General features: G+C 42.1%; 1 protein-coding gene across 1 annotated transcript; it reads right to left on the reverse strand.

The window, feature by feature from the left end:
• Positions 1 to 2672: 2672 nt before the first annotated feature.
• On the reverse strand, positions 2673 to 27141 carry LOC140486889 (trypsin). Its single transcript, XM_072585928.1, has 6 exons — positions 27101 to 27141; positions 10947 to 11064; positions 10393 to 10540; positions 10150 to 10294; positions 7747 to 8013; positions 2673 to 2822 (listed from the first exon to the last, which is right to left on the reverse strand). Exons 2-6 carry the CDS (start codon positions 11005 to 11007, stop codon positions 2673 to 2675), a joined length of 771 nt encoding a protein of 256 aa, XP_072442029.1. The 5' UTR covers positions 11008 to 11064; positions 27101 to 27141.
• Between the last annotated feature and the right edge of the window lie 75 nt (positions 27142 to 27216).

A 27216-nucleotide genomic window follows, 5' to 3' on the forward strand; every position in this document is an offset into this window, starting at 1 on the left:
CACCCTGCCAGGCCAACGTTAACAGTTGTGCACCCACTCCCATATCCCATAATACCCATCTCTCCCTCACTCCAGGAGGGAAACTTCCCACACTGGGGGTGGGGGGGGAGGGGTGCAGAAAGGGTCCGGGAGTTGGTGGCTGCCCAACATTCTCCCCTCTCAGCCCCTTACGTGGAGAGGATCCTGACTCTACCCACCCTGAGGAGCTGACTGACCGTGACCAGGCCCCTGGACTGGTCTGGGAGGCTGCCCTTGCCTTCCTGCACTGGCAGCCCCTGAGTGAAGTCTGTGCCCCTTGCCCTGATGGAGTCCTGCTGCCAACCGTGACAAGCTTCCTGGCTTTGTGCCTGTACTAACCAGCCGAGCGACACAGCAATACTGTCAGCCTGGTGTCTCTGACTGAGGGCCAAGACACTAAACAGCAAGGTAAGGCAGGGATGCAGTGAGCATCGGATAGGGTCTGAGTGAGTGAGGGCTCTGACAGGGAGTGAGGATCCTGGAGATACAGCCTGGGGCAGGCCCTGAGCTGGGAAGGGGTGTGTCCCTGGGCACTGAGTGTCCTTACTGTAGGGTTACACTGAGAGTTACTGGGGTAGTATTGAAGGGCAGAGTGTCCTGTAAGTGGATCAGAGATGGGCCCTGAGGGTTCATAGAGGCTGGCACATGTTTGTAGGCATTGATGGTGGATGGTTGGTTGGTGGCCATGGAGTGTGTTTGCAGATGTTGGTGATCTGTATCCAACATGATGGCTGATTGAGCAAGCTGCTGAAGTGACCAAGTATCCGCTCTGAGCTCCATGACTGGAATTTTCAGCATCTAATTTGTTCATACAATAGGAATATTGTACAATAGGTGGTACAATAGGAAGCTGCATATTAACGAGGCAACATGTGCAGTTAATGATGCCCCTGCTGCTCAGTGAGGGTCTTGACACCAGGAACATAACTAAAGATGCGTCAGGTTGACTCTTCCCCGGGATAGAACTCGCTAGACTTCTCCTGTGATTCTGCCACATTTCTCCTAAACCCCAGGTCATTCAGGCCCTATAGGATTTTGCCCATCAGTGTGCAGTGTGCTGCTGTCCTGAGAATGTAGAAAGGCTCAGAATCCATTTCACAGCGAACTAAAACTCCCAACAACCCCTTACCCCTCTATGGGGGGGCATCTTCTGCCAAGCATCAAAATGGTGTCGCAATGGAAAATGTTTGGAAAATGCTGATTTAATTGAATAATTCAAAAGGCTTAAAGTTTTGAAGTCCTTGAAAAAAATCATTCGAAGTGTGGCAATAGTGAGAAGGTAATTTCAACTCTTTGAGGATGAAGTAAGAGCAGAACTAACCTGTGAGCTCTGCACAAACCATGTGGACAGTCATTACCAGAGGGTAGATCAGACTATGATTTGAAGTGCTGCATTGCTGAATTGTTTTAGCGTTCATTCATGGGGTGTGGGTATCCCTGTCTCAGCCAAAGTGTGAATGGTTTGGTAGGCCATTTTAGAGAGAAGTTAAGGGTCAACCATATTGCTGTGGGTCTGGAGTTCAGTTCCTCACACCAGTCCATGTTCCCTGTTCATACAAACACACAAAAGATGGCACTCAACCACAAGTGGCTCTCATTGACTGTGGGCATGGGTTTTAGTTTGAATCTGTGCCTTCAGAACAGGAATTTATTGAAACAATATAATATGCACCAACAGAATCCAGCTCCTTTACCTTATCTAATATTACAGGTGGCTTGGTGGTTTGCGCTGCTGCCAGGAACCCGGGTTCAATTCCTGCCTCAGGCAACTGCCTGTGTGGAGTTTGCACATTCTCCCCATGTCTGCATGGGTTTCTTCGGGGTGCTCCGGTTTCCTCCCACCATCCAATGATGTGCAGATTAAGTAAATTGGTCATGCTAAATTGCCCGTAGTGTTAGGTGGATTGGTCAGGGGTAAATGTAGGGGAATGGGTCTGGGTGGGTTGCTCTTCGGAGGGTCGGTGTGAGCTTGTTAGGCCAAAGGGCCTGTTTCCACACTGTAGGGAATCTAATCATAATTAATCTGCCATTTTAACTATGAGCTAATATCAGCAAAAAAGAATGTGATTGAATATTTGATTTTGATAAACCCAGCTTTGAAACAAATTGTGACAAATATGTAAATGTCAAAACCATAAAAAACACAAGTTTAGAGCTATTTTATTGTCAGCAAAATGAAAATCAATTAGCTAGCTTTGGAGTTAATGGTGAATTAAAGAATTACAGACATGATTTCATAAGGAGAATTCTATAAAAACTCAATCTTTCATCTTATTTCAATAAGTTCTGTGTGTTCTAAGTTATTGAAATGTAAAATCCTTATAGGACGATGAAAACATTCAGAATGATGTGTTAACTTATGTTTGCCATATGTGCTTTGAATGCAACTTCAAGTTATAAAAGCCATTTAAATGCCACAGGGGAGTGGAATGAATTGGCAACCTCTATCAAGGTGTCAGCATAGGAATGATGGGTTAAATGGCCTTCTCCTATGCCGCTCCATACTATGACTCTACAAATTCCATGCAAACCAATTTTCTTACTCTTTTTTGCTTAAAATATATTCAGTCATTCTGCACGTTTTAACATAGAATAAAACTGTGAGGAAGTTAACAGATGAATAATCTTAACTACATATGAAATAATAGACAGCTTTATGATTGTTTGATGGTCCTGATAATCCAGCTACGAAACTTTGCCACAGCTGTGTATACCCCAGGAAACCTTCCATCGCCGCACAGCTTACCCCAAGACACAATGCCATATACTCTGCCCTTGCAAATCAGGGGGCCACCTGAATCTCCCTGAGAAAAAAAATCAAATATTGCAAATCAGTTAATGGCACATAATGTAGGAAAGTCTTCACAAAATAACCATAGTTACACCCTCTTTTAATAACAGAAACCATTTCCATTGTAAGCACAACTTAATCAATACTAAGTGCAATAACAAATGCATTTTTGTTGCTCTAAATAATTTTTGCAGTACATCGATGAATCAGATTTACTGTTTACTTATTCCGAGTCCATAGATTTTGACATTTGAATCCAATAGAATGAAAAACAGAAATGGATTATGATTTGAAAGGTTAAAGTCTAAACTGCACCTAACCCAACAAAACAACTCTTCACAGAATTGTTAACTTAAACATATCATATTTCTATCAGAGAAATCACAGAGCTTAGCTTCAGGGATTAATTGGCTGCTATTCTATCTCACAGTCAATGAAATAATGGAAGAGGAGGGCAATTTTCTGATATCAAGTATTTGTTTCACTGCATGTGCTTAAAAGCATCATCTGCAGATCAAAACTAGCATAACATTGAGAAATATCAATCTTGTGTTTTGAATTTAATGAACATTGGACGTTAATCTTTTATGGATGCAAATGTGGAAAATTAAATTACTATTTCTATAACAATGCAGGGGTAGGGGAACAAGCTTTTAAACTGTGTTTTCATTGGCTGAAACCTAAGGCTGTTAATTAACCAATCTAAAACTAAGGATGCAAGTGCTTGATGTTTATGCCGTGAGTAAATCTTTGCTGCAGTTTCTCATCCTCATGTCTCGTTCATTGGCTCTCCACCATTGTGTGTCTTATACTGAAAGCTAGTGAGTAATTGGCGATGGCTCCAGAGTAATGTCAAGCCTCAGCAATTAGATGCATCGACAACATTGTTACAATGAAAGTTCCTAATCAAATATCAAAAAATGTTATAAAATCCTTCATCAACTTTATTGAAACAAAATACTAATCTCTGTTCCCCTGACTGAGTCTGTGAGTGGGTCAAACAAGTTAGGAAGTTATCAGGCAAAATATGGCCTGGATTCAGTTGGCTCTCCTTGTTCAAGAAAATCACAATATTGCCACAATTTTCCAACCAAACTGGAAAATAGAAGGGAGGGAGGAATTCATAAAAATCACAATCACCAGAGTGAATTGTTGGAGCAACGGCTGACTATAGCCCAGGTTCTGATGGACTTCATCGTAGCACCTGAAGAAAAATGGCTCATGAGATTATTGGATGAGTCAGCTTTGATTTTCTAAAGCCTCCTTGATTCAGGAATGGCCCCATTAGATCAGAAGATAGCAAATTCCTTTGCCCTAAAAGGAAGGGAGACCGAAACTGCCAGCTAGTTAGTTAACATATATCCAATTCAGTATTAAAAGTTATTATTAAATAAATTACAGTAGAGCACTTGGATAAGTTTAAAGTGATCAGGTAGAATCAACATGATTTTGTGAAAAGAAAATCATGTTTGACCAACCTATTGGAGTCTTTTGAAGAGGTATAAATACTATAGGTTAAGGGGAACCAGGGAACATCATACAGCCAAAGAGTCATAGCTTCTTAGCTTTCCAGAAGGCTTTTGTAAAGGTTATTGCAGAAAATAAAAGCTCACGATGCAGGGTGTAGCATATTGACATGGATAGAAAACTGGCTTGCTAACAGTCATCTCGTTGGAAAGATGTAACAAGTGGTGTGCCATAGCGGTGAGAAAATGTGTAATTGTCCATTTTGGCCAGAAGAATACAAAAGCAGTATATTATTTAAATGGTGAGAGATTTCAGAGCTCTGAGATACAGAGGGATCTAGGTGTCCTAGTGTATGGATCACAAAATGTTAGTGTCTAGGTGCAGCAAGTAACTGGGAAAGCTAAAAGAATATGATCACAATGTGAGGAAATCAAATAGTAGGCAAGTTATGTTTCAATAATACAATGAGACTGTATCTGGAGTACTGTATACAGGATTGATCACCTTTTTTAAGAAAGGACAGAAACACACTGGTAGGAAAACAGAGAAAGTTTACTGGGATAATACCGAAAAAGAGAGGATGTCCTATGAGGAAAAGATGGTCAGGCTGGGGTTGTATTCATTGGAGGTTAGAAGTGTAAGAGGTGACTTTAATGAAACATAAGAGCTGCGAAAGTATCATGACAGGGTAGATGTGAAGAGGATGTTTCCCCTTCTCTGAGAAACCAGAATTAGGAATCACCATTTAAGGAAGATGAACGATGTTTTTTTCTTCCTTTTGAGGATCATGATTCTTTGGAAGGTTCTTCCTGAAAAGGTGTTGGAAGCAGAGTCCTTGAATATTCTTAACAGAGGTAGGGGATAAAAGGAAATCAGGGATAGGCAGAAATGTGGATTTGAGGTTACAGTCAGAGCAGTTGTAATCTTATTGAATGTGGTGAAGGCTCAAGGGGCTGAATGTCCTCCTCCTGCTCTGAATTTATATGTTCAAATGTAACCATGAGTGAACCAACTTGATATTAATAGGCCATCAGTCAGTCTACTGTTAATGCCAACTCAGAAACTTAAGAATTTGATGTCCATTGATGGACAGCTTTCTGCCAGTTACTGGATTAGTGGTGCTGGAAGAGCACAGCAGTTCAGGCAGCATCCAACGAGCAGCGAAATCAACGTTTCAGGCAAAAGCCCTTCATCAGGAATAAAGGCAGTGAGCCTGAAGCATGGAGAGATAAGCTAGAGGAGGGTGGGGGTGGGGAGAGAGTAGCATAGAGTACAATGGGTGAGTGGGGGAGGAGATGAAGGTGATAGGTCAAGGAGGAGAGGGTGGAGTGGATAGGTGGAAAAGAAGATAGGCAGGTCGGACAAGTCAAGGAGACAGTAACTGAGCTGGAAGTTTGAAACTAGGATGAGGTGGGGGAAGGGGAAATGAGGAAGCTGTTGAAGTCCACATTGATGCCCTGGGGTTGAAGTGTTCCGAGGCGAAAGATGAGGCGTTCTTCCTCCAGGCGTCTGATGGTGAGGGAGCGGCGGTGAAGGAGGCTCAGGACCTCCATTTCCTCGGCAGAGTGGGAGGGGGAGTTGAAATGTTGGGCCACGGGGCGGTTTGGTTGATTGGTGCGGGTGTCTCGGAGATGTTCCCTAAAGCGCTCTGCTAGGAGGCGCCCAGTCTCCCCAATGTAGAGGAGACCACATCGGGAGCAACGGATACAATAAATGATATTGGTGGATGTGCAGGTGAAACTTTGGATGTGGAAGGCTCCTTTAGGGCCTTGGATAGAGGTGAGGGAGGAGGTGTGGGCACAGGTTTTACAGTTCCTGCAGTGGCAGGGGAAAGTGCCAGAAGGGGAGGGTGGGTCGTAGGGGGGTGTGGACCTGACCAGGTAGTCACAGAGGGAACGGTCTTTGTGGAAGGCGGAAAGGGGTGGGGAGGGAAATATATCCCTGGTGGTGGGGTCTTTTTGGAGGTGGCGGAGATGTCGGTGGATGATTTGGTTGATGCGAAGGTTTGTAGGGTGGAAGGTGAGCACCAGGGGCGTTCTGTCCTTGTTACGGTTGGAGGGGTGGGGTCTGAGGGCGGAGGTGCGGGATGTGGATGAGATGCGTTGGAGGGCATCTTTAACCACGTGGGAAGGGAAATTGCGGTCTCTAAAGAAGGAGGCCATCTGGTGTGTCCTATGGTGGAACTGGTCCTCCTGGGAGCAGATACGGCGGAGGTGGAGAATTTGGGAATACGGGATGGCATTTTTGCAAGAGATAGGGTGGGAAGAGGTGTAATCCAGGTAGCTGTGGGAGTCGGTGGGTTTGTAAAAAATGTCAGTGTCAAGTCGGTCGTCACTAATGGAGATGGAGGGGTCCAGGAAGGGGAGTGAGGTGTCAGAGATAGTCCAGGTAAATGTAAGGTCAGGGTGGAATGTGTTGGTGAAGTTGATGAATTGCTCAACCTCCTCGCGGGAGCACGAGGTGGCGCCAATGCAGCCATCAATGTAGCGGAGGAAGAGGTGGGGAGTGGTACCGGTGTAATTACAGAAGATCAACTGTTCTACATAGCCAACAAAGAGACAGGCATAGCTGGGGCCCATACGTGTGCCCATGGCTATGCCTTTGGTCTGGAGGAAGTGGGGCGCCTCCTAGCAGAGTGCTTTAGGGAACATCTCCGAGACACCCGCACCAATCAACCAAACCGCCCCGTGGCCCAACATTTCAACTCCCCCTCCCACTCTGCTGAGGACATGGAGGTCCTGGGCCTCCTTCACCGCTGCTCCCTCACCACCAGACGCCTGGAGGAAGAACGCCTCATCTTCCGCCTCGGAACACTTCAACCCCAGGGGATCAATGTGGACTTCAACAGCTTCCTCATTTCCGCTTCCCCCACCTCATCCTAGTTTCAAACTTCCAGCTCAGTTACTGTCTCCTTGACTTGTCCGACCTGCCTATCTTCTTTTCCACCTATCCACTCCACCCTCTCCTCCTTGACCTATCACCTTCATTTCCTCCCCCACTCACCCATTGTACTCTATGCTACTTTCTCCCCACCCCCTTCCTCCTCTAGCTTATCTCTCCATGCTTCAGGCTCACTGCCTTTATTCCTGATGAAGGGCTTTTGCCCGAAACGTTGATTTCGCTGCTCGTTGGATGCTGCCTGAACTGCTGTGCTATTCCAGCACCACTAATCCAGTATTTGGTTTTCAGCATCTGCAGTCATTGTTTTTACCTAGCTTTCTGCCAGTGTATAGTTTTATTGTGAATGAACACTTTCATCACTTTGGGTCTGGGCTGGGTTCAAATCCGTGTGTCTCAGCTGGTGGATTATTGTTCTGACGCACTATATCACTCAGCTATGTCCATGTACCAATCTTAATTTAGAAAACACTCTCAACTTTGTCAGGCTTATGGTCTTACATTGATCACAGTAGAAGGTACGAATATTCTACATTTTAACCATGCCTTAAGGTTGGGTGAAGCGTCAGTACCTGGCACGAATCTTTTCCTCCTGTTGTGAATCCAGCACAGATCATGTTTGTGGTGATGTTTCCATTGTAAGAGTCTGTGTGATTACACTTTGCATTAGATACAATGGGCACTTGAACTGCCCTCAAAATCCTTGGAATGAACTTTCCACTTGCACTGACAAAGCCCCACCCAGACACTCGGCATAATGTGTCTGCAGTTAATGATGATTTTTGGCGAGGCAGAGGTACAATCCCAACAAAATAGTTCAGATTTGCAGGTCGTGAAAGCTGTTTAAGAGACATTTAAGAGACATCGGTCAGAAAGAAACATCAAAAGCCCAGAATATTTTAATTCTAAGTAATTTTAATATAATCCAATCTGTCTACATAAAGGAGATGACATTTCAGAAATGATGGAACTAACTCAAAAACCAATAGTTTTTTTAGGACATACCATATCGTGATTATTGCTAGAAAGTGTAAAGGCATTCAAGTAACCCACAACTCAAGAATGGACCAGTGTAATTGAACCATCACCAGTTTCTGGATTTCTCAATTGTCAACTGATGCTTTTGTTCTTGTTTTTGCTCCATGTGCTCCAGTGGGAGCAGGGATAGAGATCCACATGGACCCGCTCCCTTTCGGAACTTTTCACCAAGACGCACTCTGCATCTAGGAGCTGAGCCAGGAAGAGTCATCAAGATATTGTCAAGGTAACATCATTGCCAAGCTCTATCCAATCTCCACATTATCCAGGACTGATAACTTATCAAGAAAACTTACTCAACAAACCATTGAGGGAGCTCAATGAATAAATGTTAACGTCACAACCTACCAATCTAAAATTAACCTTAGACAGTTTTTAATAACTGGCAGCTGCACAGAAGAGTCAGAACCTTCAAGAAAGATGTGGCGAGCAAATCTTTCCCCTGTGCTTTCCCAATACACCACACCGCAATTTACAACAAAACAAACAGCATTATTAGCTTTCATCAGGATTGACAAAAGGTCACAGACCTGCTTTTTACCTCCATAGTTGCTGCCTGACCTGCTGAGGATTTCCAGCATTTCCTGTTTCTATTTCCAATTTCCAGCATCTGCAGTATTTTGCTTTTGCATTATTAGAACTTGATTAGGGTGCTATCCAGATTAAAATACCTCCTGGCTCCTTCTCCAAATAATGAAAATTTTCCAAGCCCTCGTTCATGGGAGAGCTACCTAGCATCTCCCAGAGTATTTGGACATTTTAATTTGAGAATGCGGAAAAAAACACCATCTTTAATGAGCCAGGTAAGCTGTGTCTGACACAAGTGTTAATGTATTGGCCCTCCAGGTGGCAGCTTGCATAATCATTCAACCAGAGGTTTTTTTAATTACTATCATTCTTTTGTCTGATTTCTTGGACCACCAGCCAATGAGCTATTATATTCATATTTGTCAAACAGTGTCCTCTTTTTGGCTGCCTTAAGGTAAATAGCTACCATCGTCTCAAAACGGTGCCATCCAGGGAGGTGGTTGCATACATTGTGAGGAGCACCTCTACAGAAGAAGTAACAACCGGTTAGTAAAAGTATGCTTTATGGGTTTTTAAAAGTTTTAATTGGAAAATCTAATGTAGCAACTCCTTGCAAACTCCTATGTGTCTTATATATTATTCAAGGGAGGACTTTCAGGTCCAGATTAATAACCAATGTAGATTTATTAAAAAAGAAAATAAACACATTGTGGATGCATCATGTGAGTGTTCAGATTTTCATTTGATGGTGTTCAAATGAGATTATTCATTTTACTGTTAAAGAGTAAAGTCTACAACAAATGACTACATTGTTAAGTCACGGAAAAAAACTGCATTGGAACAAAGAGATGTTCCTGGTTTCTCCTTCAGCCCTGGTTTTGGGAGTTATCTCTGACTGCCAAAAGGAGAGATTTACAGATATGGTAATGTTCTTTTAAGTTAAACAACAAAACCAAGGTTGTACAGAAAATCAGGAGAAAAACTTTCTGAAAAGGTTATCTTATTGGGGAGAATGTGTTATGCAGCTTCAGGGATTGATTACAGTGTAAGTAGGTCAATAGAACTGGATACCCATCCCTTCATTTTTGCTGGTTATGGTGGCAGATTTACAAGCCCAGTTTCGATATAAATTAAATGATTGTTTAGGTTTGTGTTCAACTGAAAAAGGAGTTGAGGAGCCCTTTATGGGAAACTAGATTTGTAGTCAAGTCCATTAATATGCACTATTAAGGAAAAAGAAATTAGTATTGATTTTGACATTGGTATTTATTGTTCTGGCAGATACATAATTACAAGTAAGAAGTTATATCTTTGAAAAGTTCTTCGTATTGCAAGAAGAGGTGAAGATACTTCAGAGTTTACTATTTACCAAGGCTCAATACTTACTGATATCTAGGGTTAATATTTACCTTAATCAACATGATGTCTGAATCTTTTCTCTTTGAGTCATATTGAGGATGGGGTATGATCTTTGATGGACGAAACAGTTGTTCAGTACCTTCATATCTAGTTAATGAGTGGTCCCCTGCTACGATTTGTATTGGTTCAGCACCACTGTAATGAAGCAGGAATACACAGTTCAGAGGTTGTGCATCAATGTGTTCTCCTTTATTATGTTAAATGGAATAGTTTATATTCAGAATTCCACTAACCCATAATTGCAGTGTGCAGCAGTCAAAACCCATCTCCGGTGGATCAGGGACCCCCCACAGTAATGGGTTCCTCCTGGTCTCCTCAGAGAAACCTGGTATTTGATGGAATGAGGTAACACTGAATAACCACCAACAATCCGCGACCAGCCTTGGGGAAAAATTAAAATAAACAATCAAGTTTTATCATTTTATTCCAGCAGGGCCCAAGCAGATATGTTTAATCCACCAATCCCATTACAATCGGACATTGCCAGCTATAAGATGAACATTTATGTTATGTATTATTCTTTCAGAAGTTTAATTTATTTGATTGGACATGTTTTGCTGTAAAAAATAAATAATAATTGGGCTGTTAGTGTAGGTGACAACCTTCACAGCTCTCTTGAGTTGATATGACACGTCTTAAGTTTCAGAAAATAAAATGACGCAAAAAATTCAGGTTAACAGCTTCTGCTTTCAAAGCAATCCCAATTGAAGATAGAAAGTAAACAGCAATCAAGTCTCAGACATGACTTAAAGTCAGGAAAGTTCAAAGTTAATGTGCAAGTACTTACCAAATGCTCCAGGCAGTTTTGGGAAGAACAGCAACAAGATATAAATATGGGAGACATTCATTTTTATGGATATAGAAGGATCAAACTCCCACCAGCAGAGTAAAACTGAGCTCACTGACTGGGAAAAGCAAAGAAATGTTAGCTTAGTAAGTGTTCTTTTATTCTGAGTTTCCCCCGGCAGGTTCCTTTGTAACACTAGATATTGTAATTGGGTTTAAATGGGAATCTGTAAAACTGCAATCAAGCATTAACAACATGTATCAGATTTAACTGTAATTCTCTGCTTGAGGTGAAATAAATAATGTTTTGAAGCACCTCAGCATAGTAAACGCTGCTTCATTTTGGCCACAACCAGTCTATTTCAGCATGTTAAATGTTTAAAGTAATCTTTCATGCTTCTAAACTTTACTAGATAAGGATATCTACTGTTGAAAGAATGGCTTTGCTTACAGGAAAAATACAAACTTCCATAGAGTCATTCAGTACCGAAACAAACCTTCAGTCCAACTCATCCATGCCAATCAGACATCCCAATCCAACCTAGTTCTATTTGCCAGCATTTGACTGTTTCAATTGGCTCAAAAGGGTATCAATCAAAGGTTAAAAAGTGTTTTGCTTTTGAGCTATATTTGTCTGATATTACTGAATAAATCAAGTTTTAAGAACTTTCCTGTGGTGCTAGAAAACGGATGCTTTTTAGCAAGTTCATTTAAAAATAATCAATGTCAGATTTCACAATTTCCTGCTGTTCACATTCAACAATGAATCCCACTTCTCAACTAATGTGGCTCAGAAAATTACACAACCCAGGAAATAGTCCATTTGAGCTAATGCCAGAAATCATTATGGCTACAAGCTTCCCCAGTTGTAATGCAAATTTAGTTTATTTTAAGCTGTTCAATTATTACTAAGTTCAGGAAAGTAGGATAAAACAGCACAAAAAAGGTCATCTCTGCAAAACTGAAATTTGGGAGAAATGCACTCTTTGCAAAATGTTGACTTGATGCAGGAAGTTATGATCAGACCAATTGAGGTCAAGGTGCAGAAGGTGCCCAATTCAACTTTGAGAATAACAAATGAGCTGATATTTTAACAAATATGCTCATAGTTACCACGGGAATTTAGTCTCACAAATGAGTTGGACTTTATCTGTGTATGAGAGAGCAAATCAGGGAAAGAGAGAGAGAGAAAAGTACTGATATCAGCAGCCAAATTAGGTCTCAAGATCTCAAGGTAGATTGTAAGTGAAGTGTCTTGTTTAGTGAATATTGCCATTAGTAAAGACCAGTCAATGCCACAGCCAGTTTGAGGAAGTGCCTGAGTTCGACAATTGAGGATAATCCTGGTTTGACCCTCTGTGTTGGTTAACAAGAGTTTAACATTCAGGGCATCTGATTTACATTTGATCCCAATGTTAATGTTTCAACAGACGGAGGGTCAGTGCTGAGGGAGCACTGCACTGTCAGAGGGTCAGTGCTGAGGGAGTGCCGCACTGTCAGAGGGTCAGTACTGAAAGAGTGCCACGTTGTTGGAGGGTCAGTACTGAAGGACCACAGCACTGTTGGAGGGTCAGTGCTGAGGGAGTGCTGCACTCTTTGAGATGTCATCTTATGTATGAAATGTAAAGATCTACCAGCCACAAAGCCCTTCCAAAATGTAACCTTCTGACTTAGAAAGAGTGTAAAGCTCCTGAAAAGAGTGCTTTGGTTGTGAATTATAAAGAATGATGCCTCTATAATTTTGGGCTATTGACTTACTGCTATCATTACAGGGTAAAGGTAAATATCAGGGATGATCAAATCATCTCACAAATTGATCAAATTTAAACTGATTAGTAAACTTTTCATCAGTCTCTTGTATTATAAAGAAACAAATGTGTATGAGCATAATATTTCAACATTTTGTCTAAGCTGTTTTCCAATTTAATCTTTCATGTGACAGAATATCACCATTAATTCCCCTTTCACAGAGAATGACCTTTACAGCACCTTTGGCTATTTTTATCCTATTTTCTTTAATATTCTCTCTCCTTTCCTGAGGGCAGTGAGTTATACTGAGATACAGCTCTCTGAAGTGCAGTAAATCTCTGTCACCTCGGTCACAAAGAGCAAAGAAAATTACAGCACAGGAACAGGCCCTTTGGCCCTCCAAGCCTGCACTACCCAGATTCTCTTTCTAAACCTGTCACCTATTTTCTAAAGATCTGTATCCCTCTCCTCCCTGCCCATCTGTTGAGATACATCTTAAATGACACTACTGTGCCTGCCTCTCCCACCTCCACTGGCAAAGCATTCCAGGCACCCACCACCTTCTGCATAAAGAACTTTCCATGTTTATTTCCCTGAAATTTGTCCCCTCTCACCTTGAACTTACGACCCCTAGTAATTGAGTCACCCACTCTGGGGAAAAAGCTTCTTGCTATCCACCTTGTCTATAACTCTCATGATTTTGGAGGCCTCAATCAGGTCCCCCCCCCAACCTTCATCTTTCTAATGTAAATAATCCTAATCTATTCAACCTCTCTTCATAACTAGTGCCCTCCACATCAGGCAACATCCTGGTGAGCCTCCACTGCACCGTCTCCAAAGCATCCACATCCTTTTGGTAATGCGGTGACCAGAACTGTATGCAGTATTCGAAATATGGCTGAGGCAATGTCTTGTTCGACTGTACATGACCTGCCACCTCTTGTACTCAATACCCCGTCTGATGAAGGAAAGCATGCCGTATGCCTTCTTGACCATTCTACTGACCTGCATTGCCACCTTCAGGGAACAATGGACCTGAACACCCAGATCTCTCTTGTATATCAATTCTCCTCAGGGCTTTTCCATTTACTGTATAGTTCACTCTAGATTGGATCTTCCAAAATGCATCAGCTCGCATTTGCCCAAATTGAACTCCACCTGCCATATCTCTGCCCAACTCTCCAATCTATCCATATTCTGCTGCATTCTCTGACAGCCCCTTCACTATCTGCTACTCCACCAATCTCAGTGTCATCTGCAAACTTGCTACTCAGACCATCTATGTCTTCCTACAGATCATTTATGTATATCACAAACAACAGTGGTCCCAGCACGGATCACTGTGGAATGCCACTGGTCACAGTTCCTCATTTGGAGAAATCCCCTTCCACAATTACTCTCTGTCTCCCAATACCCAGCCAATTCTTTATCCACTTAGCTAGTATACCCTGGACCCCATGCGAGTTCATTTTCTCCATCAGCCTCCATCAACCTTATCAAATGCCTTACTGAAGTCCATGTATATGGCATCTACAGCCCTTCCCTCATCAATAAACTTTGTCACTTCTGCAAAGACTTCTATTAAGTTGCTAAGTTGATAAGCCTATTTTCTTCCAAATGAGAATAGATCCTATCTCAAAAATTGCTAATGGATCTTATTCCTTGGTATCTTCTCCAGCAGCTTCCCTACCACTGATGTCAGGCTCACTGGTCTATAATTGCCTGGATTATCCCTGCTACCCTTCTTAAACAAGGGGACAACATTAGCAATGCTCCAGTCCTCCGGGATCTCACCCATGTTTAAGGATGCAGCAAAGATATCTGTTAAGGCCCCAGTTATTTCCTCTCTTGCTTCCCTCAGTAACCTGGGATAGATTCCATCTGGGCCTGGGGACTTGCCTTTTAGAATACCGGACACTTCCTCCCTCTTTATGCCAAACATCTCTCCCTAACCTCAACATTGGCCATGTCCCTCTCCTCGGTGAATACCGATGCAAAGTATTTGTTCAGAATCTCACACATAACTTCCTTTCTTTGTCCTTGAGTTGGCCAACCTTTTCTCTAGTTACCCTTCTGCACCTTACATATGAATAAAAGGTTTTGAGATTTTCCTTAACCCTGTTTGCTAAAGGTATCTCATGATCCCTTTTAGCCCTCTTAATTCCTTGTTTCAGATTGGTCCTCTATTCCCAATATTCTTCCAAAGCTTTATCTGTCTTCAGTTTCCTAGACCTTATGTACTCTTACTTTCTCCTCTTAGCTATTCTCACAACTTCACCTGTCATCCATGGTTCCCTAATCTTGCCATTTCTATCCATCATTTTCACAGGAGCTTGTCTCTTCTGCACTCTCATCAATCTTCTCTTTAAAATCCTCTCACACATCAAATATGGATTTACCTTCAAACAGCTGTATGCAATCTACATTCCCCAGCTCCTGTCAAATATTGGTATAGTTGGCCTTCCCCCAATTTCACACTCTTCCTTTAGAACCACTCTTGTCTATCTCCATGAGTATTCTAATACCTTTGGAATTGTGATCACTATTTCCAAAGTAATCCCCTACTGAAACTTCAACCACCTGGCCGGACTCATTCCCCAACACCAGATCCAGTATGGCCCCTTCCCGAGTTGGACAATTTACATGCTGCTCCAGAAAACCCTCCTGGATGCTCCTTCCAAATTCTGCTCCATCTATATCTCGAACACTAAGTGAATCCCAGTCAATGTTGGGAAAATTAAAATCCCCCATCACCTGTTGCCCCTACATCTTTCCATAATCTGTTAATATATTTGTGCCTCTATCTCACGCTCACTGCTGGGAAGCCCATAGTAAGCCCCAACATTGTCATTGCACCCTTCCTATTTCTGAGCTGTGCTCATATTGCCTCAACCAAGTCTCAGTAATAGCAATAATATCATACTCCCAGGTACTAATCCAAGCCCTAAGTTCATCTGCCTTACCTACTACACTTCTTGCATTAAAACAAATGCACCTCAAACCACTAGTCCCTCTGCATTCATCCTCCACTTCCTACCTACTCTTCCCCTTACTCACACTGACTTCATTATCTAGTTCCTTACAGGCTTTAGTTACTATATCCTTACTGTCCACTAACTTCCTCATTTGATTCACATCCCCCTGCCACATTAGTTTAAACCCTCCCCAACAGCATTAACAAAAGCACCCTTAGGACATTGGTTCCGGTCCGGCCCTGGTGTAGATCATCCAATTTGTCACAGTCCCACCTCCCCCAGAACTGGTCCCAATGTCCCAAAGATCTGAACCCCTTCCTCCTGCATCATCTCTCAAGCCACGCATTCATCCTGCCTATTCTTTCATTTCTACTGTGACTAGCACATGGCACTAGTAGCAATCCTGAGATTACTACCTTTGAGATCCTATTTTTTAACTTGGCTCCTAACTCCCTAAATTTTGCTTGTAGCGCATCATCCTGTTTTTTACCTATATCATTGGTGCCTATATGCACCACGACAACTGGCTGTTGACATTCTTATGCCTGAGACTGGGCAGTGAGTGTCAGTGAGATAGGGCTCACCAGACAGCAACCAACAGGAAAAGCCTTGGCTGACTGTCGACCTCTCCCTAGCTCAGGGCTACTGGAGACAAATGTAGCTCATTGATATTTTTGTCGCTTTATTGTCTAGTGATTGTTGGTAACTGCAGCTGCCAATGGCCAGGGAAGATTCATGTTCGCAGCAATTTGCCGGCTAATCTAAAATGTGAAGTCAGGTCAGAATTATGACAAGTGGCTGGCAATGGCCTAGATTCTGTAACCAGGCAGTTAAAGTAACTTTGTCAAAAGACAACTCATTTGACTAATCCTCTCCTGCTCTTGCATAGTTGCATAACTTGCTGAGAAACCAGTCTTATTTTGTGTGTTCATCAATATTTCTCCCTTTCCAAAACTTGACCCTTTTTTTTCAAAAAGTAATCAACCTGTATTCTTCTGGGGTGCTGTGGTTAATGACAATCAAATATGATTAATGAAAGAGGTCAAGATAATGATACACTGTGATGACATTTTATTCAGCTTTGTCAGTGAAATAATTAAATATTGTACTAAAATATATCTTAGTTTCTGGGTTAGAAATATAGAAACTGATGTATTGCTATGTGTGAACCGATAAACATTGGCCATGTTGTCAGACTTCCAGTCAAATCTCCATTGAGTTTGAAATTCCTTCATGCATTTTTAATTCTTCAGGTTTTTGCTGTGTGTTATGGTTGAAATTGTCTTGTAAATCAAAATCTCAAGCAACAATAATTTGTTACAGTAAAAATTATGCATTTGTCACTGTTTTGCAGCTTTATTACAGATGCAGTCTGCTCTGCGGCTTATTTTTCCAGAAATAATAAAATGGAGTTGGATTTCTCCCTTAACACTTGGTGATAAAAGACGTAACTCTAGAATTAGTTCAGAAAAATCTATATGTACGAAGAACCAATTGTACTCCTTTTGCCCTCAGGCATACTCATGAGAATATCTACAATAGGATGACTTTGGTAATGCTTCAGTGTAATATTACGGGCATATATAATGAAAAGAATTATGGAACTTGTCAGTTTTAGTTTAAACTAACAATCAAAGCAGATCAAAGGGTGAAGATTGTGGGGTTATATGTTATTCATCCTTTCCTGAAGGTATGTACAGCTCATAACAAACATAAAAGTCATCGAAACTTTTTTAAAATCTAAAATTTGTTGGCATAACGGTTAATTTAATATAATTTAATAATACACTAATATGTCTGCTCACAGAAAGGAAATTTAATGTAAGCCAAATCTGATTTGTTATTCATTTCCAATTTGTTTTCTCAGGAATGGTGGGATCTTATTGGATACTTAATATTCAGAAATTAAATGACTCTTATGTTTCTTGTTGGATAGAAAGTGAAGATTTTTTAAATTGTTTGGGGATGTAAAGGGATTTTATTTTTATTTAATGTTTCATGAATCCATTGTTATTTAATGCACCATTTTTTTCTCTCCCCTCCCCTCAGGAAGGTGGTAATGTTTCGCTGCTGTACAGGTTTGTGGGCACTCTGTAACCTTCTGAACTTTTTCCAAGGTACAGTTGTCCATATGTCTCTCAGTGAGTTAGGCAAATTATTCCATCATGTGTTGAAGATACCTACATTCCCAGTAAAAACTACTGCGTAGAGAACAGCCAACTGGAAAACTTCTATTCTCTTTCCCCCATCTTATTCCAATTAAAATAATTCTGCTGCCTCACCAAACTTACTTTAAACAACAACTGATTGATCTGTATGACTCAACTCAGTTAGCTATTGGTGAATCTAGTTGAGTTTTAGCTAATAAGCTAAACGTGTGAACAACTAAATGTTTTTGTTTTGTGTGTGTCACAGATATTACAGAATGACAACCCTTCTATATCTGAAGCTGTTGGTGTTATTGAGCATTGCACAAGGTAAGGTGAGAGTCAGCTCATGGAAGTTATGATATGAATAACACTTTGGACTTAGTAAAAACTATAGAGTAAAACTCATAATGGGTTTCATAAAAATTGAATGGTTTTGCCTTTTGCTACTGAATTCATTGAAATTGTATTTTACTTCAATGATTGTTTTCCCCATTTGATCTTTGAAATGAAAATTTTATTTTATATACAATAATATTTCAGGGATTAGAATTTTAAAATAGAGGCAGACAGATCTAGTAAATTCTGTGAAGAATTCTTTAAGCTCAGAATGTAAATTTGGGAAGGTGACCTTGATGTAGCAGTTCCAAAAATGCATGTGTTTGCAGGAGAGTGCCTGGAAGAACCTCTGACATATTAAAGGATAAAATGCTTATAATAATGGAGTAATGACAAGCTGGGTAAACCCATTAAGGCAATTAGTTTGGCTTGAAATTCTAAACAGAAAATTCAAAGTATTAGCTCAGAAGAATCAGGAGTTGAGTTCAGAAGCAAGTTTTAGTTTTCAGGAGCAGCAAGATTTTCAGTCAGGACATGTCACTTCAGAAGTGTTTCTGGTTTGTTGAGCTTCAAGCGACAGAGTTTTGATAGAAATTGTCAAGTTGCTAGGATTGAGAAAGTTAAGGCCATCAGGATTGTGACAGTTTCATGCCAATGGATTCGGAAAGGAATCATAAAATCAAAGTTTCAACAGCCAAGCGAAAGAGACTGGAAAATCTAAGTTAAATAAAGATGTAAAAGCTGAGCTATAAGTAATATTTCTCTGGGACTGAGTCTCTGCAACAGATTTTGGGGAAATAGGTTGAAATTTTCTATTGATGTTTGTGTTAAGATCTTTCTAGCTGCAGATGTCACTGTCATGCATGGACTGTGGAGGTCCATGAACGGAAAAAAGAATTTGAGGGACTATTGCTAACCACGAAAGTAACCAAATGCAATAATTACAGTCACAGAGTCGAGAGGCATTGCAAATATAATCTATCAAGCCAGATTTCATTCCTCTGTGATTTGTCCAGTATTTGTTGGAACCAGAGAAAACCTTCCTGTTAAAGGTGCTGGTGCCTATCAGAACATGTATCTGAGAGCAACATGCCAGATCCCCCTCCTCCCCAACTGCATCTACTTACAACTCAGTAATAAGGTTGTGCAGTCTGATCTCAGACCCCAGCACAACCAACAAGCCTGTGTCAAACAATGTTCATCAGCTGACATAAATAGATGTAAGGTAAAAACAATGACTGCAGATGCTGAAAACCAAATACTGGATTAGTGGTGCTGAAAGAGCACAGCAGTTCAGGCAGCATCCAACAAGCAGCGAAATCGACGTTTCGGGCAAAAGCCCTTCATCAGGAATAAAAGGATGAAGGGCTTTTGCCCGAAACGTCGATTTCGCTGCTCGTTGGATGCTGCCTGAACTGCTGTGCTCTTCCAGCACCACTAATCCAATAAATAGATGTAAGTTGACTGAGGTTCGTGGGATGCATTGTTTACATTCTAGTTCACTCCCACACTGATCATGGCACCTTTGTTAGGTTGGTGAAATCACCAATGATATAGGACTCAGGCAGTGTCAGCATCGGTGGACATTCTTTTAAAAAGTCACTTCTTTGTGAAAAACTTCCTCAAATAAAGGTGCAAAAATGATTGACAAATAGTTTGGATAAGGCAAGTGCATGTAGCCACTCCCTAAGAAATTAACATACTTACAGTTTTATAAGTGTGAGGAGAATTTTTTTTAAAATGAGAAATCTGCAAAGTTCTAATTTAAAATTGTGTGGCCAAATAATATTTAAACTCGTGAAGAAAAGAGATGTCATGGGATTGTCCAAAATTTTGTTTTGATTCCAAAGTTATTCTGTGCACACACTGGCTGCTGGCACAGGGATGTATCTGGCTGAATTCCCTTTGCTATAGATGGTGGAGTAGATTCCAAGGAATCCTTTCCAGGATCCTCCATGACTGGCTAAAATGACTCACAGGTGGTTTTGCACAAGGAATTACAAAGAAAGAAAGTGGAAGCAATGGGTGTTGATCCCAGGCAGGTCTCAAATATTCCCAAAAAAACTGCAATTGGCTTATTCCTCCCATAATTGGGCCATGTGTTCTGTCTCTGAGAGTTCTCCAGATTGTATGACTCCATCCGAGCTCCCTGTTCCTTACAGATGCAACAATGTTGAGGGTATAAGGGGAGAGTTGGCTGTGCTGGATTGGAGATATATTGAAATATTTGATGGTAGTCAGGCAATAATTAGCATTTTAAGAACAACAACAAGATCTACAACAAATGTACATTCCTCTAAAGCCCAGACAGACAAAGGGAAAGATGAATTAACTGCTGTTAAGAAAAAAGTTAAAGATTGTGTTGGATCAAAGGAATTATCTTCTAAGGATACAGAAATAGGAGGATTTGGAGCAAATTAGAACCCAGCAAAAGCTGACCATAAAACTTATGAAGAAAGAGAAATGAGAATATGAATTTGAAAGGGAAAAGATCGGGAAGCACAATGTGTATCCATTACATATCGGAGCAGGAGAGCTCAGACTGGAGAAGCTCATCAAAGAAGGTACAGAAAAGCTCCTAGAAAAACTAAAGAGGGGAGATGAGGAAACTGGTGAAGTCAACATTGATGCTGTGCGTTTGGAGGGTCCCAAGGTGGAAGATGAGGTGTTCTTCCTCCAGGCATTGGATGGTTAGGATTTGGCAGTGGAGGAGGCCCAGGACTTGCATGTCCTTAACAGAGTAGGAGGGGGAGTTGAAATGGTCAACCACAGGGCGGTGGGGTTGTTTGGTGTGTGTGTCCCTGAATCACTCCGTGAGTTGCCATCCTGTCTCCCCAATGTAGAGCCGACTACATTGAGAGCAACGAAAATAATAGATGAGGTGTTTGGATGTGCAGGAAAATCTCTGCTGGAGGGGGAAGGATCCTATGGGGCCTTGGATGGAGGTGATGGTGGGAAATGTGGATGCAGGTTTTACACCTCTTGTGGTGACAGGGGAAGGTATCAGGGTTGGAGAGTGGGTTGGTGAGGGAATCACAAAGGGAATGGTCTCTGCAGAATGTAGATGGGGTGGGGTGGGATATATAACTCTGGTGAGGTCTGACTGTAGATGGCAGAAATGGCAGAGGATAATGTATTGTATCCAGAGGTTGGTGGGATGGAACATGAGCACCAGGAGGTTCAATTCTTGCTGCGGTTGGAGGAGTGGGGTTTAAGGGCGGAGGTGCGGGACGTAGCGGAGATGCACTGGAGGGCATCATCGACCACGTGCGAGGGGACCTAGTGGTCCCTGAGAAAGGAGGCCGTCTGGGATATTCTGGAGTGGGATTGCTCCTCCTGGGAGCAGATGCAGCACAGTCGGAGGAATTTGGTGTAAAGGATAGTGTCTTTACAGGAGGGGGATAGGAGGAGGTGTAGTCCAGGTAGCTGTGAGAGTCGGTGGGTTTGAAATAGACATCTGTGTTGAGTCAGTTGCCAGAGGGAATCCTGAGGGACAGGATGGACGTGTATTTGGAAAGGCAAGGACTGATTTGGGATAGTCAACACGGCTTTGTGCGTGGGAAATCATGTCTCACAAACTTGATTGAGTTTTTTGAAGAAGTAACAAAGAAGATTGATGAGGGCAGAGCAGTAGATGTGATCTATATGAACTTCAGTAAGGCATTCGACAAGGTTCCCCATGGGAGACTGATTAGCAAAGTTAGATCTCATGGAATACAGGGGGAACTAGCCATTTGGATACAGAACTGGCTCAAAGATAGAAGACAGAGGGCGGTGGTGGGGGGTTGTTTTTCAGACTGGAGGCCTGTAACCAGTCTGTAACCTTGTGGAGTGCCACAAGGATCGGTGTTGGGTCCTCTACTTTTTGTCATTTACATAAATGATTTGGATATGAGCATAAGAGGTACAGTTAGTAAGTTTGCAGATGACACCAAAATAGGAGGTAGGAGAAAGTGAGGACTACAGATGCTTGAGACCAGAGTTGAAAAGTGTGGTGCTGGAAAAACACAGCAGGCCAGGCAGCATCCGAGGAGCACACGAATCGATGTTTTGGGCATAAGCCCTTCTTCAGGATTCTTCAGGATTCCTGAAGAAGGGCTTATGCCCGAAACGTCGATTCTCCTGCTCCTCGGATGCTGCCTGGCCTGCTGTGTTTTTCCAGCACCACACCCCAAAATTGGAGGTGTAGTGGACAGCGAAGAGGGTTACCTCAGAATACAACAGGATCTGGACCAGATGGGCCATTGAGCAGAGAAGTGGCAGATGGAGTTTAATTCAGATAAATGCAAGATGTTGCATTTTAGGAAAGCAAATCTTAGCAGGACTTATACACTTCATGGTAAGGTCCTGGGGAGTGTTGCTGAACAAAGAGACCTTGGAGTGCAGGTTCATCGCTCCCTGAAAGTGGAGTCGCAGGATAGTGAAGAAGGCGTTTGGTCTGCTTTTTTTTTATTGGTCAGAGTATTGAGTACAGGAGTTGTGAGGTCATGTTGTGACTGTACAGGACATTGGTTAGGCCACTGTTGGAATATTGCGTGCAATTCTGGTCTCCTTCCTATCGGAAAGATGTTGTGAAATTTGAAACGATTCAGAAAAGATTTACAAGGATGTTGCCGGGGTTGGAAGATTTGAGTTATAGGGAGAGGCTGAACAGGCTGGGGCTGTTTTCCCTGGAGCATCGGAGGCTGAGGGGTGACCTTATAGAGGTTTAAAAACTTATGAGGGGCATGGATAGGGTAAGTAGGCAAAGTCTTTTCCCTGGGGTCAGGGAGTCTAGAACTAGAGGGTATAGGTTTAGGGTGAGAGGGGAAAGATATAAAAGAGACCTAATGGGCAACGTTTTCACAGAGGGTGGTGCATGTATGGAATGAACTGCCAGAGGAAGTGGTGGAGGCTGGTACAACTGCAACATTTAAGAGACATTTGGATGGGTATATGAATAGGAAGGATTTGGAGGGATATGGGCCGGGTGCTGGCAGGTGGGACTAGATTGTGTTGGGATATCTGGTCAGCATGGATGGGTGGGACCGAAGGGTCTGTTTCCATGCTATACATCTCTATGACTCTATAAATGGAGGTGGAGAGGTCTGGGAAGGAGAGGGTGATGTCTGAGATGGGTCCAGGTGAACTTGAGGTCAGGGTGGAAAGTGCTAGCGAAGTTGATGAACTGTTCAACCTCCTCGTGGGAACATGAGGTCATGCCAAGTCAGTCATTGATGTAGCGGAGGAAAAGGTAGGGAATGATGCCAGCGTAAGTGCGGAAGATGGACTGTTCCATGTACCTGAAAAAGAGGCAGGCATAGCTGGGACCCATACTTGTGCCCATGGCTATCCCTTTGGTCTGAAGGAAGTGGGAGGATTAGAAGGATTTATCAGGCTAGTGTAATTCAGTTTCTGATTAATGATTAACCTCTAGGATGTTGATGGAGGAGAGGAGGTGCGAATTCACTTAGTGATGACATTGAATGCTACGAGGTGATGGTTAGAAAATGTAACAAAATTAGAGTGAATGCTGGCCCTGTGAGTGTGAAGTAACGGGTGGAAGATGGTGGCATTTACCCTTAAAGGGAGTAGGTTATTGACCATCTCGCTGCAGTGATGATCTGTCTGGCTCTATTGGTTTGGTCACCTTTGGCAATCACCAGGAAATGGATTGTCTTCCTCTCCATCGTTCTGTCCACCAGCCTCTCCAATCTCAATCCTGGAAGTGAAGAACCAGCTCATCTTTTCTCTGAGACATGTTTATGATTGAGGCCCACAGTGTGAGGGTCACTCCTGTTTCCAGCATCTCCAACTCTTTCATCACGAGATTCAATAAGAAACACACTCAATGTCTTGCTCACAAAATTAATGAGGAGAACAGCAGAAGATAGTGTGAGAAAATTCATCCAGGCCATGGGAGACCACCAGACTCTTACTGCAAATGAGGAAATTCTTCCCCTGAGAGTTGGAAAGGGAAGTGGACTCTCTTTCAGAGAGTCAGTACAAACGTAATGGCTATAAATCTCTATATTCCATCACTTGCTGCTGCTGTAGATTACAATGGAGCTTCCACTGGTTGGATATCCAGATTTTCCAGATGTGCTGAGGGTTACACAAGCTAGGCTGTTGAAGACAGCCAGTTTCCTGGGAGCTGATTTATATTGTGATGCTGAAAAGAACATTATTAGAATAATGAAGCTTCTTAACCATCAACAGGAGCCTCATGACCACAACACTTATCTTCTACAACTCTTTCCACACACAACTTTATAAAGTTTCAAGTGTCACATTAAATTTCTCAAAACACTGTGTAGAAACTGAGGCAATATTTTATATTGACCACAAAAAATTCACGGACAGAAATTGGAGATGTGAGAGTCAACACTTGCCGTCACTTTGTATCTGTTAAAAGCCACATTTTTAATTACAACAGGCAGGAAAGGCACTTCTGCTATTTTTTGGTGATTTGTTTAAATTTTTTTTATCATCTTTGTTGAGACCTATTCTGTGTTGTTTAAATTTGAATGCAGTTTCACTGATCAGAATAAGATGAAAATTGTCAATCTTCACGAACGACCTTTTCTTAAATGGTGAACCTACTGATGGGGCTTCCTTTTTTATATATCCAAAAGTGCTCTTGAACACAACTGATTTTGTTTTATTCTTCCATCACCTGTAGTATTTTAGAAGAAAATAGAAGAATCATAGAATCCCTTCAGTATGGAAGCAGGCTATTCAGCCCGTTGAGTGCTCCAAACAACATTCCAACCAGACTTATCTCTTTACCCTATCCCTGTAACCCTGCATTTCCCATAGCTAACCCAGCTACCCTGGACACTATGGGTAATTTAGCATGGCCAACCTGCACATCTTTGGACTGTGGGAGGAAACTGGAGCACCCGGAGGAAACCCACACAGACATGAGGAGAATGGGCAAACTCTGCACAGGTCACCCAAGAGTGGAATTAAACCCACGTCCCTGGTGCTGTGAGGCAGCAGGTGCTAACCATTGAAGGAGAGACAGGGAAATGAGAGGGGGATAAATCATAATGGAGTTGGAGGGAATGGCCTTCCAATTTTATTTCTTTTATTAACATATTTTTTTCCTAATCAACCCTTTCAGAGATGTTATTACACAGCTTCGGAGCAGGTGGGACTTGCACTTTGGTCTCTCAGTCCAGGGAAGGGGATCTATCATACCACCCCAAGTGGGTTAGTTTTCAGATTTTGATCACGAATGTATTATGTGAATTGCACCCTTCATCAGTCATTCATTAATGAACTGAGTGTTACAATTCAGCAAATGTTAATAAAACTGACAGAAAAGTTCAGTCAGCAGAATAGATGTAGTAACAAAAGTAATTTAACTAACCAATTAAATCCCCCACAAAAAACTCAAACCCATAATATTTTAGTCTTTTAATTGACAGTAAATAACAGAATGGAGGCTCAGGATCTAAACAGCAGCTGAGTGGAAATGAGGTAATTAACCTAATTATCTAACCAGCAATTAAATTTTGCTTTCACTCCAATTTGTTTCAGTTTTTCTATCAATTTTCAAAACAGTATTGAGTCAGTCATCCTCACTGGATGTTCAAGTCAGGTGACACAGTCGAAACTGACTGAGGACCGGGCCATAGTGCAGCCTTGCCCTGTCTCCCAGTGTATCTCATATCCCCTCCTCACTGCTCAGTGACCACTCCCCTTGTTCTGTGCCCTTTCCCTACTTCTCCAGTGTTCTTCCTGTTAATATTCTCCGTTGTCACTGACTGTCCAGCAGTCATCCTGTGGAATCCAGAGTTGTTTATTTCCTCTATCTGCACATTCCCTCTGACCTTGCCCTCTCTCTATCTACTTTGACGGAAATCACACAAAACCAGATTAAAGTGCTACCAGTTTATTTGAAACTGCAAGGTTTTGGAGCCCCTGCTCCTTCCTCAGGCAGCTAGTGAGAGAGAATACACTGGACACAGAATTTATAAGTAAAAGATCAAAGGGTCATACAGCTTATGTGAATGTATTGAACAAACCTAGATGACTATTAAGTCTTTAATCAGTTAGAATGGAGGTACAAGTTTTGATTGATTAATCTTTGATTGATTAAATTCTTTCAATTCACTGCCCCAAGGTAATTTCAGGTTTTATCAGAATAAAGGTAATACCTCAGGTCAGACAATGCCTTTTAGGTGTCAGGCCATATTTCAAACTGGATTCAGACGGGTTTTATTTCCAAAGTAGGAATTTGTAAAATGTTGCATTGACTGTCTACAGACTAGGCACTTTACAACCTTCTGGACTTCATAGTTCAACACCTTCAGATTTGTTTTAGCTTTAGCTTGTTACATTCTCTGTCACCATGTCCTCTGTCCCCTCCCCCGCTCCAGTGGGACAGTTTGTTTCCAGTCTAGAAATTAGACACACCATGGCTTAGAAAGGGTGGACGCTGGGAAGATGTTTCCACTAGTCGGGGAGACCAGGACCCATGGGCACAGCCTTAGAATTAGAGGGGGTCAATTTAGAACGGAAATGCGGAGACATTTCTTCAGCCAGAGAGTGGTGGGCCTGTGGAATTCATTGCCACGGAGTGCAGTGGAGGCTGGGATGTAAAATGTCTTCAAGGCAGAGAGTGATAAATTTTTGATCTCGCAAGGAATTAAGGGCCACAGGGAGAGTGCGGGTAAGTGGAATTGAAATGCCCATCAGCCATGATTAAATGGCGGAGTAGACTCGATGGGCCGAATGGCCTTACTTCCACACCTATGTCTTATGGTCTTAGGTCCAGCCATTCTCCCATTCCAATCACTTAATCTGCACTATCAGCAGCCTTTCTCCTCCAGCACTCCACCCCCCCCCCCCCCCCACCCCCCAATGATTGCATAGATGCTGCCCCCTTCATGTTAGCTCTGAAGAGTCATCTTGACTCGAAACGTTAGCTTGCTCTCTCTCCATGCATGCTGTCTGACCTGCTGTGATCTCCAGCGATTTTGTTTTCAGTTCAGGTTCCAGCATCTGTGGTAATTTACTCCTATTTCGTCTGGCAGCATCTATGGAGAGAGAAAGTGAGTTAATGTTTTGAGTT

The sequence above is a fragment of the Chiloscyllium punctatum genome, chromosome 16 (assembly GCF_047496795.1).
Source record: "Chiloscyllium punctatum isolate Juve2018m chromosome 16, sChiPun1.3, whole genome shotgun sequence".
Classification (NCBI taxonomy): Eukaryota; Metazoa; Chordata; class Chondrichthyes; order Orectolobiformes; family Hemiscylliidae; genus Chiloscyllium; species Chiloscyllium punctatum.

Bases quoted from the DNA above. Each gene is read 5' to 3' on its own strand.
- LOC140486889 (XM_072585928.1), bottom strand. From the start codon at position 11,007: ATGAATGTCTCCCATATTTATATCTTGTTGCTGTTCTTCCCAAAACTG. The intron at 10,541-10,946 runs GTAAGTACTTGC...TTTTTCCCCAAG, and splicing joins AAAACTGCCTGGAGCATTTG to GCTGGTCGCGGATTGTTGGT. The intron at 8,014-10,149 runs GTAAATATTAAC...TCTCTTAAACAG, and splicing joins CAGACATCATGTTGATTAAG to CTTTCACGACCTGCAAATCT.